The 15,888-nt window shown below is 41.6% G+C and overlaps 1 protein-coding gene across 5 annotated transcripts in view; it reads left to right on the plus strand.

Annotated features, from left to right (window-relative positions):
- TMEM63B (transmembrane protein 63B) overlaps nucleotides 1-15,888 on the plus strand; it is a 96,674-nt gene that overhangs the window by 51,630 nt on the left and 29,156 nt on the right. For 4 of the 5 annotated variants that reach the window (XR_014490780.1, XR_014490781.1, XR_014490782.1 and 1 more), the window contains exons 2-5: nucleotides 3,055-3,259; nucleotides 4,812-4,895; nucleotides 8,730-8,764; nucleotides 13,821-13,911. Coding sequence is in view for 2 of the 5 variants with exons in the window: in XM_083349112.1 (XP_083205238.1) it covers nucleotides 3,077-3,259; nucleotides 4,812-4,895; nucleotides 8,730-8,764; nucleotides 13,821-13,911 (393 nt within the window). In the remaining 3 variants the exon portion in view is untranslated. The remainder of the gene's footprint in view (nucleotides 1-3,054; nucleotides 3,260-4,811; nucleotides 4,896-8,729; nucleotides 8,765-13,820; nucleotides 13,912-15,888) is intronic. The other variant, XM_083349113.1, reaches the window with a different exon arrangement.

Consider the following 15,888-nt stretch of genomic DNA (forward strand, 5'->3'; position numbering starts at 1 on the left):
CTAGGGGCCGGTGCTCATCTCCGTTACACTTACATTAATGCAAAGAGTGGAATAAATTATGAGTTTAGTTTTGTACAATAAAACATTTTTGTGCAGGAAAAACAGATTCAGTCTTTGTGTCTTACGTTCTGTACCATATTGTGAAAAACCATAACACTGACTATATTTTAGCATCCTACTAGAAGCACATTCCCTATTTCCTTTTCTTTCTTAGTTGGATTGGCTTTAGTAAGTTTCCTGTGCCAAATCCACATTGTCTGCAGAAGAATAGGCTGTGACCCTATATTTATGATCAGTTGGACAGAATGAATGTTGTGCTCATCCAGCCAGCCTTGTTAGCACTGAAAGTTCCTGTATGACCTGATGAAATTTCAGTGAGTCCTTGAAGTACATGAAACCTCCAGGGATTAAAAGGACTTATTTCATTGTAGTACAGAGAAAAAAGATGAAACTTCACCACCCGTATCAAAATATAGGCAGAAATTCAGTTGCTTTTGGGTGAGGACCTGTGGCGGATTAGAGGTCTCTGTGAATGACTCCGGTAGTTTGGACAGGACTGTGATGAAATCCGGCAGCCAGCAGACGAATTCTGGCTGGTAAAAAGTCTTTCTGGAGAAATGGGAGATTGGGGAATCTCCCCCACTTGCACTCTGGATACCTTTGCAAGGATACTACAGGAATTGAAGTTTTTGTGGTTGATTGTGATTTGAGTGGCTCTGGAGTTGAGGGAATGTCAACGCACCCATATCTGCTGAGCACTTTTTATGGACATATAACCAGCAAAAACCTCACTTTCACAAACAACTTTGGATAAAATTAATTAATTTTAAAATTAAGAAGACTAAAAAGACTTTAAATTAAACTCTTAAAAGAGTTTCATTTAAAAAAAGCAGAACAAGATCCAGATTCAAGGACGTTTTAAATGGATAAAGGGCACAGTGATTTTAGAAAACAAAACATTTTTTTTTTCCTGACAAAAGTGCCTTTGAAAAACATTAGAATTAATTAGACAGACTGGATCTTCTTGGGCATGCTGATTGTTTACTATTAAACAAGGTATATAATTGGTACAAAATAAGAAGATAAGGGTAATTTGAGCCAAACTGTGGAGCGCTAACTGGGATTAAATATTTAAGGCAGAAAAACACAAAACAAAAAAGGAGAAGCCTGTTTTTTACTTTCACCCTAATACTTCATATATGTTCACTTTATCATAATGGCAACAAGAAAAACAGAAAAATTGGGAAGAGAGAACAAATTACAGTTAAGGGCATTTCACCATATTTATTGCAGAAATTGTTTGAGGAAATGATAAAAAGCTGACTACAACTGTTGCCAATAGTTTGAATGCTTTTAAAAAGAAAATGGAAGAAGGATGTGTAGGAATTAAAAAAAGGATACAAAAGAAGAACTTTTTTCTTTTAAAACTGAAGGACAAACAGAAAAAAAAAGCCACGGAAGACTATTTCAATATAAGATGACTGCTGCAACATGGTACAGAATGCAGCCGCAAGAGTTGTGTTGGGAGTCTCCCAATAGTCCCATGTTACACCTCTGCTCCGTGAGCTGCATTGGTTGCCAGTTGTCTTCCGGGTGAGATTCAAGGTACTAGTAATGGTGTTTAAAGCCCTACATGGCAGGGGTCCGGAGTACCTTAGGGAACACCTGCTGCCGGCATCAACTTCCCTCCGCCCTGTGCGTTCCCACAGAGAGGGCCTCCTCAGGGTGCCACCGGTCAGAGAATGTTGATTGGTGGCCCCCAGGGGGAGATCCTTCTCTGTGGGCGCCCCAGAACTATGGAATCAGTTACCGGTTGAGCTCTGGACGGCGCCCGATCTTCGCTCCTTTCGCCGAGATCTAAAAACATACTTGTTCGAACAAGCCGGCCTGGCCTGATGGGGGATTGGTGGGGTTTTATTGTATTTTATTGTGGTTTTATTATGTATTAACTGTTTTTTAGTGGGCATGAATTTAATCATTTTTTAACTTTTGTAATTCTGTGTTTTTTATTCTTGCCCTGTTCACCGCCCTGAGTCCTTCGGGAAAAGGGCGGTATAGAAATATTAATAAATTAAATTAAATGTGCAAAGATGGGAAGATTCAGCATTATTCACCATGGAAAAGTGGTTTGGTGAAATTGACAGAATTTGTTGAGATGGACAAACTGACTTCTTTGATTAGAGAAAAGACAACTATCTACAGTTTCCACTGGTGACCAGAAACCTCTTATGAACTTTTTGCATAAAAATGAAATGAAATAAAATAAAATAACGTGATTTATGGTTTTCATGGTTCAAGAGTAGAGATTTAGAAGGCAATCATGATGTAACTTTAGAGAAAGAGGTTAAAGTATAATTGTACTTATCAACTGCTATGAAGTATATTGGAACCTACTTTTTTATACTCATTTCTATCTTTCTATCTTTCTCATTTTTCTATTTTCTTTTCCTTTTTTTTCATATTGCACTTTTAGCGTATTATTTCTTTTCCTCTGTTTTATTTTACTTTGTATTCTTATTATTGTTCTTAATTTTTTCTTCAAAATTACATTAAAAATAGTACATAGGCAGGTACTCTTTATATGGTCTCCGCTATGTATTCAAGATGGACAGTGATTAATATTTATATGTATTTATATGTAAAGGTGAAGGTATATACATGTGTTGTATATAGCATGTTTATAAGTGTTGTGTATGTGTGTACTTTTGAGAGCAAGCAACAGAATTCCATTTTTAATGTGTGCCAGTGTGCCCTCAGTAAAAAATGACAATAAAGGTTATCTTATCCTTATTATTCTTAGATGTTTCTAAACATAGGAAATTGTGTGGGGTTATATCTGCATGGCATCTCATCAAAAAGAGTATCCTGCAGTCTTGTTTTCAGTCTTGGGCAGTGAAGCAAACTCACATTTTTTCAGGCAATGATTCCTGGAGGGGTAAGTTGTCAAAAGGAAACTAGTCATTCCATATCCTGCTTGGTTGTCCAAATAATCTGCCACTTAGGCTGGCATTTTCCCCCTTTGCTTCTAACCAGCTTCTTTTCCTTCTTCCGCAGGTAAAACGATGAAGCAATAGAGATGCTTCCCTTTGTGATCGTCACCCTGGGCTCTGCAGGGACTACCTGCAGGTCCTCCAGCTGCAACAGCAGCAGCAGCACCAATGATTACTGCTACAGTGCGCGCATCCGCAGTACTGTACTGCAGGGATTGCCCTTCGGAGGGGTGCCTACTGTCCTCGCCCTCGATTTCATGTGCTTTCTTGTAAGTGGCTGTGGTCCCCTAGCTTGTGTTCAAAGCACACAATCTCGGCAAGACCTCATACAGAGGGAGCACATTGGTTTAACAAGAGCTTCTTATCTAGGATCTTTGGCATGCTCATTCTGTTACTCCACTGCAATTTGGCACCCATTGCAAGGTGCCAGCCTGCTTTGCCTGGGTAAGCAGACAAAGGTCTTTTGTGGGACAAAAGATGGACAGCAACTCATGTGTAATGTAAGAGCACATTGTCCGGATTGCTAGAAGCTCTCAAGGATCTAAGATGATGTAAATAATTTATTGACATATATTCCGTCCGCTTAAATAATTCTGCCTCATTCCCATTAGCAATTTATTCCAGCATTTAGTATCCGTCACAGAAAAAGGCAGACTTTGTTGATGTTAAATGTGTTTGTAGTGAGACCTGAATAAGGATCTAAGAATGTGGGTTTGGCTATGCAACAGGTGGGAACCTGCAGGTAATTTGAGCCTAAGTCATGTAAGGCTTTATACTCAACTCTGTCCCTTGAATTGGCAAACTTTGTAGCTATTTCAAAACAGGTGAGGGGAATGATGATTGAACTAGAATCCTTATCAGAATGTGGTGGCTTGTACCTCTAGAATGTGCCACCCAGCATCCATGCTGCTGCATTCTGATAAAGGTTTCTAATTATGATTGATTCCCCTGATTTTGCCAGCCTAAACAATCCTAACATGTAGTGGTCCATCTCTCAAAAAGTATCTGGTTAAGGTTATTTCCAGCTCTGCCACTTGAAGTTCATCGTTGGTGGCAGAAGTAACTGATCTGAAGCCCTAGATATCTGGAGGAGCAGGGGTGGGGGGTGTAAGCCATCCTTTGCACCTACCTCCTCAGATCTTACTTTGTTTTAAAGCATTCTGAAAAATTGTTTTAAAAAAGAACCTGGGCTGTCTTGTATACACTGAAAGTAGGTTAAATCTAAGTTTATATGCACTGCCAAAGGAATAGGGAACCAGTGGTCATTCAGATGTGGCTGAACCATGGCCTCCAGCTGCCCACATGCTGGTTGAAGCTGCTCAGAATTGTACTTCAGCAAAATCCAGAAAGCTCCAAAGTCAAGTCCTATTCTACATCCATGGGAGAAGGTTCCATTATTGAAAACTGGAGGGGAATATGATGTCACATCAGGCATCATAATTCTGCTTTCTGAGTACCAGAAATAGTTGCAGATGTGGGACATTTATAAGTCTTAATCTGCAAACACAAGGTCTGAAATCCTTGAAGTTACCCATCAAATAATTAAAAAAATGGTCTGTATCCTTTATTAGAGTCTGCAGTTAGCAGGCCAGATGTACATACATGTTGTCTTTTATGCAATCTGCATAAGCGTCTTTTGGGGTATGACTTAGCAAATTTGGCTTTTCCAATGAAGAGGTTCTGTGTTTCGATATGGAGCAATTTATTTATTTTTTGCAGAGTATTTTTGGATTCAGAATCGGGGTAGGATTAGAGGCTGAGCAGGGGACACTGCCAAATGATCATTTTTTGCCTTATATTTCCTTATTTTCCTTTCTACAGGCACTGCTGTTTGTTTTTTCCATTTTGCGCAAAGTGGCCTGGGATTATGGACGTCTGGCATTGGTAACTGATGCTGACAGGCAAGTAATTTTTTCTAAAAAAAAAAAACAAAAACTAAGAAATGAAGAAACCTCTTCTTGGATCAAATAACAACTGGACTGAAGTTAGGAGGAATTTCTGAAGCAGACTTTCTTGCTAACCAGCAGTTCAAGAATTTGCTGTTCAGACAGCTACTTAGGTACCCCAAAGACTTGCACATGCAAATGGCTTGATGCTTTTGTTTTAAAGAGTTCTGCTTCATATCACAAAGTTGGAAAATGCTTCATAATTTAAAAATGAAAAAAGAAAAGAAAAAGCATGCCCTTGAAATTAGATCTCCTAAGAAACCCCTGCTCAATTTTCTAAATCCCAGTTGGTATCACAAGCCACGGTTGTTGTAAAAAAAAAATAAGCCTATGGTATAGTAGGAAGTCCAGACTGATCTGTCCTCTTAAAGACCAAATTGAAGAGACATAGCCTGCACTTTCTCCAAAGTTTTGAATGGCCTTACTAGTAGAAACTGCTGGATTGTAATTTTTAATGGGAAACTGGAAAATTTTAAACAAAAAGGGAGTCATTATATTCACTGTATTTAATTTTAGTCAGAGATGAAGATCCTTTAGAGTTGAACTTGACCTTTGTCAATTACATGGACATGTTCATGTAAGGTTTTTGGGAACAGTTCAGATGTGTTTACCATTTCCGTAATCTAAGATTCTTTTTAAATTTCTTGATCTTCATTTTTATATCTACTTCCTTGAACTCTAGTCTACTGTCCTAAAGCAGATTCTCAAGAAGAGCATCCTGTTCTGTCATATTTATCCCAGGCCCCTTGTTGTATTGGATTGTACTGCATTGTATCATATGTCATTGCATTCTCTATTATACCTTATGCTGTTTTTCCCCCAATAAAACTAAGGATAAAAAAAACACCCTGTACTGAATGATTTGCATCACCATCATAGGGTGAGGGAGGTGTTATTAAAAACAGTTCTTACATCTAATTTAACAAGAGAAACATATAAGTCTTAGTAACTCAGAATATTTCAGTGATTAACAACCAAGGTGCAAAGGACGAATAGTTTTATGTTTCGGCTTAACTGATAAAGTCCTTCTCCATATCATTTTCTACCAAATGAAACTTCAATGTTGGTGAGGTTTGTCATTCAAAGTCCTGGTTATTCACAATTCCAGAGAGGGAGAGAGAAGTTGCTTACAAATTGTATGCACAATATAGAAAAAATGTTAACAAATATGCAATGCCCTAGGATAATATCTATCTTAGCCTGAAAAATAGTTAAATGGACATTTATTTTCCAGTAAATTCTAGGACCGTAGTGGCGAACCTATGGCACGCGTGCCACAGGTGACACGCAGAGCCATTTCTGTGGGCACACACTCAGCTGCTGTTGCCAGCAGCTCACGGAGGTCCATTAGGCCGCCGCCACCCAGAGCAGCAGCCCCACCCAGCACAAAGGAGACGAAGCAGCCGGCTATCAAGCCCCACATAGAGGTGCGCTCCCATACCCAGCAGGCAAAAGGCCACCCCGAGTGGGGAAAGCCGGATCCCCATCGGCGTCATGACCGCCCAGGCCCAGCAGAGATAGGGGGAAGAGGCACACAATCCTGGCTGGGACTGGGGGGCCATGGCGCCAATGGGGATCCAGCTTTCCCCACTTGGGGTGGCCTTTGGCTTGCTCGGCATGTGCGTGCTCTACCACCTCTACGCAAGCCTTGCTAGCCGGCCATTTTGCCTCCTTTGTGCTGGGCGGGCCAGGTGTCTGGGTGATGGCAGGAGCCTAATGGACCTGCACGAGCTGCTGGTGGCACCAACCTGAGGCACAGTAGGGAGGGGGAGGCAGGCGGTGCAGATTCCTCTTGCATGAGACTGGGACTTTTTCTCCGCTATTGGATTTTTGCAACCAGACTGTTTAACTTGATTCAGAAAGGGAAGAATATGCATTCTGCATCAAGTAAACTTTTAAGAAGTTAAAGAGTCTGGCAGCAAAAATCTTCTCCCTCACCACCATGCCTCGGGCCGGCGCTGCCAGCAGCTTGCTCAGGTCCCTTAGGCTGCCCCCGCTGAGGAGAAGAGTGGTGTGAGGTTTTGTGTCAGCCGGTGGCCAGGCAAGGATTAGGTCAGGGGATGGTGGCTGGCTGGAGAGGGGGAATCAGGGCTGATTGGGGGGAGGGATCTGCCAAGCCTCAGGGCAGCGGCATTGGCAGCTTCCCCCACCTGGTCCGTTTCCCCGGCTCGGTTACCAGTAGCAACTTCCTCAGCAACCCCCCTCCCCACGGCCCTCACCATCAAGTTTCCATTGCACAAGCTTCCTGGAGCTGAGGAGAAGTGCAGTTACTGAGAGGACGGCATTGCCAACCAGTCACCACGCCCTCCTCTCAGGACGACAACACCAGCAGCCATTGCCACAGCAGGAAAAGCGGAAGGAAATGCTTTTATGGTAGCATGGCAGTCCGGCTAAGGAGGGGAGTGAAAGGGAGCAAGGAATGGCCTGACTGGGGGTGGGGATGAAGGAAGTGGGTGCGGGGCACATGGGACAGCTCCACCCTTCCCCCACCTGGCTCGCCTCGTTGTGACAACAGCGGTGCAATGTGCTGCGCGGCCTCCTGCCACAAGTGGCCGCAGCAGAAGTGGGCCAGTAGCCATGTGGGCTCCGGCTGGATGGGGCTGTTGGTGAGGCAGGTTTCACAGAAAATATAAGACACCACCTGAAAGTAAGACCTAATACCACTTTTGGGGGCAAAAATAATATAAGACCGGGTTTTACTTTCGTGGAAATGTGTGTGTGTGGTGTGTGTGTGTGTGTGTGTGTGTGTGTGTGTGTGTGTGTGTGTAGTTCTGGAAGAGAGAATTTTAAAGAGTTTTTAAAAAGAAAAAATTCCAGCCCCAGCAAATGAATGTGAAGAAACGTTGTTATGTGTATATAAACTTTATTTTCTCCTGGGATGACAGTATTTCTAAAGGGGAATGAATGAACCTTTATTATCAAAGTACAACATGTGTACAGTGAGATTGGCTGAGCCTCCCTTCGTGCCCCCCCCAACAACTCACAGTGACAACAAACCCACCATATTGTTACACCATGTGAGCTAATTGCACAACACACCGGCCTCACAAGTCAATCATACATAGAGTTATTTCCTGTTCAGGAGCCTGACAGCTCATGGATAGAAGCTGTTCTTCAGCCTGTTGGTACAGCTTACTATACTCTTGTATCTCCTACCCGATGTAGGGTAGTAAAGAGGTACCGACCAGGGTGTGAGTTATCCCTGAGAATTTTCCTCACTTTTCCAAGGCAGCGAGCCCTGGCGATGTCATCCAGTGATATCAGGGGACAGCCCACGATGTTTTGTGCTATGCTCACCACCCTCTGTAATATCTTCCTATCCGCGGCTGTCAGGCCAGCATACCAAACCACAATACAATGCAAGAGGACGCTCTCTAGAATATCACCTAGTTTGTTTCTGCATTTATAATTTTCATTTGCAGCTGTTAAATGCATCTTGGGATTATGCCCTGTGTTTCTGCAGAATCTTTTTTAATTTTATAATAAATTTAATTTGAAATAAATTTTATTTTGGGGAAGTAAATGATAGGAAGGCAGAACTGATTTCAGGAAAAAAAAAACCAAGAGAAAGTCAGTCACGGTCCAGGAAGATCTCTGTCTGTTGCACAGTGAGTGAGCTTTAGCCAAGTTTATTTGTTCTTTTCTGATCAGATTTGGTGAAATGTTTCTTTCCTAGGACTGTGAAATGTCAGCCAGAGGGGATAAGGATCCTGACTCTTTACTCAGACGGTGGTAACCTGTTGGTAACTCTCTCTCTTTTAATTTTAATTATTTTTCTTCTGTTCTCAGGAAGCGACGCTGGCAACAAGAGCAAGAGGAAAGGGAATAGTACGTTGTGGATTTTTCCACGTGTTTAATTCTCGTTTCTGCCACTGCTGTTACCATTTTCTCCTCTTGCTTTGGGACTAATCTTTTTGGAAATAAGGGCTTGATTTCTTTTATTTTGGCGTCCACATTGAACACTGCACACTTAACTCTCCCATGCCCTTTGTACTTCCTGAGCCTTTCCTGACCCTGGTACACACCAGACATTACACATCATAGATTGTGCTGACTGTGGATTAGGATGGGAGTTGTAGTCCCCAACGTCCAGAAAGCACCAGATTGACATGCACTGCATGGAAGCTAATGATGTAAACAAGAACTGGAGGAGAGGAGTAATGAAGAAGATTGTCATGGATAGCTATGTTAATTGCTGAAACAAACATTGTTACTAATTTAGAAATTTAGAGAGTAGATAGATATAGGAAGTATTTTAGTTAATCTTGGCAGGATAAACTGTGACGGGGAAGGTCTTATTATTTGTTTATTGCCTTTTCTGAATTTGGTGACAGGATAATCCGCAGAGTACTAATGGATTATATGGATTATCTATGTTTTACTTGTAAAAAGTCTCTGCCCTTGAACCATTTATAAGAGAATTCAGAAGAAAATAGAACACGTGCATAAATTACGCAGTTCAACAAGCAGAGACATCAGCTACCTTAGATTATTTTAAATGGGCATTAGATAAATTCAAGATAAAGCTATTAATGGCTATGTGCCACGATGCCTCATTACCTCCAGTAAGACTTTGGGGAAAGCTGTAGTTGCTATGGTTGGCTACTAGAATAAAATATAGGACTATCTGGTCTTTGGGCTCATCCGGCATAGTTCTGATTGTGTTCCTTTTGACCTTTGCATGCATTTTAAATATAATGATATTAAAAAGCATTACTTAGTAGTATAGCTTTTGGTTTTGCTGGGATTCCACTGAACTCTGCATTATTATGCTGGATTGGGATAAGAAACACACACAAAAAATCACTCACTAAATCTTGTATGTGTGCACGTGTATATAGATATAGTATGTATGTACAAGTAGTCCTCAACTTACGACCACAATTGAACCCAAAATTTCTACTGCTAAGCAAGACAGTTGTTAACTGTATTTTGCCCCATTGTACAACCTTTCTTGCTGCAGTTGTTAAGTGAATCAGTGGAATTCATAAGTTAGCAACATGATTGTTAAGTGAAATTGACTTTGCTTGTCAGAAGGTTGCAAAAGGTGATCACATGACCCCAACCATCATAAATACATGCCAGCTGCCAAGCGTCCGAATTTTGATCACATGACCACGTGCTGCAATGGTCATAAGGGTCATAAGTCACTTTTTTCAGTGGCATTGTAACTGTGAACAGTTACCAAATGAATGGTTGTAAGTGGAGGGAGGAAGGAAGGAAGGAAGGAAGGAAGGAAGGAAGGAAGGAAGGAAGGAAGGAAGGAAGGAAGGAAGGAAGGAGACCTATAATGAGTAAAATTATTCTCTTAGATTCAAATGATCTTGTATGCTGATTTCTATATCTATTAGAGGATCTCTTTTACTAGCCTGCCAGTTTCTCTCTTGCTGTCAAAAGAGAAGGCAACTCAGTAGAAGCAGCTGCCCCTGATCCCATTGCTGTTTCTTTGCTCCCAAGTTCTTGTGGGATTAAGATCAAGTAAGGCAGCTTACTTACTTGCTTACTTACAAGGGACGCGGTGGCTCAGTGGGTTAGGATGCTGAGCTTGTCGATCAGAAGGTCGGCAGTTTGGTGGGTTGAATCCCGAGTGCCATGTAACAGAGTGAGCACCTGTTACTCGTCCCAGCTTCTGCCAACCTAGCAGTTCAAAAGCACATAAAAATGCAAGTAGAAAAATAGGGACCACTACGGTGGGAAGGTAACAGCGTTCCGTGTGCCTTTGGCGTCTAGTCATGCTGGCCACATGACCATGGAGACGTCCTCAGACAAGCGCTGGCTCTTCGGCTTTGAAACGGAGATGAGCACCGGCCCCTAGAGTCAGAAACGACTAGCACACATGTGCAGGGAAACCTTTACCTTTACCTTTAAGGCAGCTTAAGAGGACTGGCTGGAGAGGGTTTTTGCCCCAGGCCCACAATGCTTGTATTTGTTAATGAATTCACGATCCAGTTAGTTCAGAGATTTTCTTCAATATAACTTCATATTTCTCAGAAATGGAAAGATAGAACCTACGTACATAATTCAACCAAATAAAGGTCTGATTACACCATCAAAGCCATCAACAGAGAAAATAGTTTCCCTACACTGTGTTTCTTGCCTGTGGCTTATCCTGCATACATGATGAAACTTCCAGGAAATGCATTACAAAAAAGCATTCATCAGTTTGTTTGGTTTTGTCTGTGAGTCTGATAGAACTTTAGCCAAAGAAGTAGAAAAATCTTCAAATGGGAAGCAGTTCTCAGCAGTTTATACTGTGCGGTATTATAGAACCTTAAGACTAAGATAAATAATCTTAATAAAGGAGTTGAACAGTTGTTAGTATAGATATCTTGCTTAAGGCCAAATGTTGCTTTTCCTTAGTCTTCAGTAGCAATGAGGAGGGACAGGTGAATACTCAAAAGGGCCCATTCATTCTTGGAGAGATTTAGGAGGTTGACAGATCTGCTGGGATCCCCCACACTCATCTTACCTCTTGTTACATCAGCCACTGCCACTTCTTACACTACTGAAATTTGCTAGGTAATATACTATCCACTGGCTCTCCCTTGTGGCCAGATGCTTTCCATGTTCATTTTGTTTATGCACAGCAGTACAAGCACTATTTCTTCAAGTCAGACTCAACTCCAACATAGTCATGGACACCTCCATGCTATGTTCAGTTATATAGACATGGTTTGCCAGAAATGTGGTCCTTGGTGCATCTACCAAAGTGTATTTGAATATGTATTTGAGAGCTTGGTATATTTGAGTTTTTTAAAAAAGCAGAAAGAAATCCTTTCTGATTCTTATAATAATAAACCTTTATTGTCAAAGTACAACATGTGTACATTGAGATTAGCTGAGCCTCTCCCCGTGCACCCTCCCCCCAACACACAGTGACAACAAACCCTCCATCCTACCACACCATGTGAACCAAATTTATAACTGTTATTTAGTGCAGATAAAAGAAGGGTCCAATTAGTTTGATTAATTACTAAAATGATAGAAACCATTTAATAACATACATGTATGTATGTATAAGGGACGTGGTGGCTCAGTGGGTTAGGACGCTGAGCTTGTCGATCAGAAGGTCGGCAGTTTGGTGGGTCGAATCCCAAGTGCCGCGTAACAGAGTGAGCGCCTGTTACTCGTCCCAGCTTCTGCCAACCTAGCAGTTCGAAAGCACGTAAAAATGCAAGTAGAAAAATAGGGACCACTACGGTGGGAAGGTAACAGCGTTCCGTGCGCCTTTGGCGTCTAGTCATGCCGGCCACATGACCACGGAGACATCCTCGGACAAGCGCTGGCTCTTCGGCTTTGAAATGGAGATAAGCACCGGCCCCTAGAGTCGGAAACGACTAGCACGCATGTGCGGGGGAACCTTTACCTTTTTATGTATGTATGTATGTATTAGTTCAAACTTAATTATGTTATCACATACTAGATTTTCAGTTCCAATTGTTGGATTGTTCGATTGTATGCAGTTTGTATAATATGTTGTATAATTGTATAAATCTTTGGCAGTGATATTTAGGCTCACCAGATCCAAAAAGTTTTTTCATTCCAATTTGTATTCACTTGCACATCATATTGCACTAATACTTTCATTTTCTTAATTCTTATTATTATTAATTTGACATTCTTTACTAGCATGTTATATTAAATTCCTTAAAATAAATGTGTCTTATGCGGGATCTGGGTTATTTCTTTATTTATTGGTGGCTATGTCTGTGTCGATGTCTATATTTGTATTGTCTGCTAATAATTTCATAGGAAGCTTCCTGGCTGCTGGTTCACAAGGAGTGCGCAAACTCTCATAGCTCTTCTTCATTCATCTTTTGAGGCAGGCCTAAACTTTTTTTCTCCTCTTCTGTCCATTCTATCCATAGATACAGTAGATGGTACTTGCATTCTTACAGCATCACGGATCAAACCTTGTGATAGCACAGAAAATTGGAGAATGGAACTCCCTCTCTCGTAGACTACACACTGGAAGATCATTTTCAGTGTTTCATCCTTATTTATTGCAATTACCTCTTTAAAGGTCTAAAAGTGCTGTATAAATTGTACTTCTTCTGACATTCACAGCAAAAATGTGAAGCAGATGATGAGGCCACAAGGCACTACTTCATCAGCTGCCATTTCCCTGCAAAGTAGCCATTATCCTGCAATTGATGAGATGTTATTTATTGTTTCTGTTGCAAGCATGGAGATTGGACAGCTGCCACACCATTAATTTCTGTGTGGATTTGTTTGCTCATGAACAGGGTCATTTGTACATTGCAATTGTGCTAAAGTAATGACTGTAAAATGTGGTGCTTGGTACAGCTCTTTAGCATCCAGAAGACATTTCAGTAAATCCACGTCCCTCTGCTTAGATTGGTTCTGCCACAAATAGGCTGAACCTGCTGGAATCTCAGTGGGTGACTTCACGAAATTCCAGCCATTGAGAATGGGGATGTATTGCCTGCACTTGTCTTTGACCCACTCCATGGCAGGTCATAATAAATTATGCAAATTATGCGATTCTCCCATAGCTGTAGAATTCTTACCAAATGTTGATTAGTCAGGATGTACATTGTATTCTTATTACGATAGCATGCCATATGTGTTCCATATGAAGCACCATCAGTCAGGAATTGGAAATACCCATGTTTAAACCACGACTGTACCTGCCTAGTAGAGTTAGCTGTATCACAGATGTATATGCACTGGATCTGAGGGAAAGGATAGAAAAGACAATCTTTGCTAATGGCTTTTCTCTTTTGCTTTCTGCCTTCTCTGGAAGTTTTCTCTTCATCTTGCCTGGGCCAAACTGCCTTGCATTAACTGTCCTGACCTTTGGGTTCTCCTCTTTTGAGCGTCTGTGAGCTTCACTTAATGAGCTTTTCTGTTATCGTTTCAGTGTTGCGTCTGCTCTACACTCTGATAGCCATGATCGCTATGAACGCCTCACTTCTGTCTCCAGCTCAGTGGATTTTGACCAAAGAGACAATGTGAGTGGAAGCAAATAAAAGGTTTTGTCCTTGGTGCAGCTAGTCCTTTTCAGGATAGCAAAAATCTTGAAATAACCTCTTTCCCAGGTTTAAAAGGAACAGCTGTGATTCAGAAAGTGGAAATGCATCTAACCCTTTTAAAGAAAATCTTTACATCCATGTCTACTATCTCCCCACGAAAACATGTGTTAAAGGAAATAAGAAATCAATAAAACATAGCCAACTAAACAATTTGGAGTGCGTAGGTAATAGCAGGGGTTCATATATAAACTGGGGATATGCAATATCCATCTCAACTTTAAATGGAGTTGTTCCAGTCTTATCAGAAATGTTCCAATTAGGCTAGAGGCATTCCTAGCTTCAAAATGCTTGTAGAATAGTTAAAACACTGTAGGACAGGGGTGTCAAACTGCCGGCCCACGGGCCGGAGCGTCATAGAGAAACTGCACCCATCCCATTGCCAGCAATGGGAAAAAGTTCCGATACGTCGCATGACATCACGTGACGTCGCAAGTTTGACATGTCTGCTGTAGGAGCTTCCAGTGAGGTCAGGACAGTTATTTCAAGCTTAAAATGGAACATTTTGAGCTTGGAATGTTTTGAGCTTGGGAACATTTTGCATACCACTGGTATAAAGCAAATCACATCCTCCAGAAAAGAGCATATAAGAAACTAAAGGATAATTATAAATCTACAAAGATAGCCAATATGCAAGAATCTTTGTATTCCTTTCACTATCAGGACATTTCTTTCTCTTAAAATGCTTTTTCATCCTACTTGTTTCACCCTAGTTTCAGTCATAGTAGCTTAATTAGGACGTTCCTAATCCTGCTGAACACAGTGATACTTTCAGGGCAGGGCTTCAGAAGAGACATCAAAGGTCCCACTTCACAGAACGGGCTGAAGGGAGCCACAATGCAACCAGAACAAACATATTACCTGCAGATGGGTTAGACAGCATCACCACCAGATGGATTTGTAGCTGGCTGACCAGCCGTACTCAGCGTGTGATCCTTAATGGAACTGCATCTACATGGAGGGAAGTGTGTAGTGGGCTGCCCCAGGACTCTGTTCTAGGCCCAATGCTCTTCAAGATCTTCACCAACGATTTGGATGAGGGGATAGATGGGGAACTCATCAAATTTGCAGACGACACCAAGCTGGCAGGAATAGCCAACACTCCAGAAGATAAGCTTAAGATACAGGAGGATCTTGACAGACTTGAACTCTGGGTGCTATCTAACAAAATGAAATTCAATGGTGAAAAAAGTAAGGTTCTATATTTAGGCAAGAAAAACCAAATGTACAGGTATATCATAAGTGGTACCTTGCTCAATAGTAGTAACTGTGAGAGGGATCTCGGAGTCCTAGTGGACAATCACTTAAATATGAGCCAGCAGTGTGCTGCAGCTGCCAAAAAAGCCAACACAGTGCTAGGCTGCATTAACAGAGGGATAGAATCAAGATCACGTGAAGTACTAATACCACTTTACAATGCCTTGGTAAGGCCACACTTGGAATACTGCATCCAGTTTTGGTCACGATGTAAAAAAGATGTTGAGACTCTAGAAAGAGTGCAGAGAAGAGCAAAAAAGATGATTAGGGGACTGGAGGCTAAAACATACAGGGAACGGTTACTGGAATTGGGTATGTCTAGTTTAATGAAGAGAAGGGCGAGTGGGGACATGATAGCAGTCTTCCAATATCTCAGGGGCCGCCACAAAGAAGAGGGAGTCAAGCTATTCTCCAAAGCGCCTGAAGGTAGGACAAGAAGCAATGGATGGAAACTAATCAAGGAGAGAAGCAATCTAGAACTAAGGAGAAACCTGAAAGAACAATTAACAACCTGCCTCCAGAAGTGGTGAATGCTCCAACACTGGAAGTTTTTAAGAAGAGACTGGACAGCCATTTGTCTGAAATAGTATAGGGTTTCCTGCCTGAGCAGACTCCCATAGACCTGTAAAACTCTACAACTAT

Source organism: Vipera ursinii (genome assembly GCF_947247035.1).
Source record: "Vipera ursinii genome assembly, chromosome: 1".
Classification (NCBI taxonomy): domain Eukaryota; kingdom Metazoa; phylum Chordata; class Lepidosauria; order Squamata; family Viperidae; genus Vipera; species Vipera ursinii.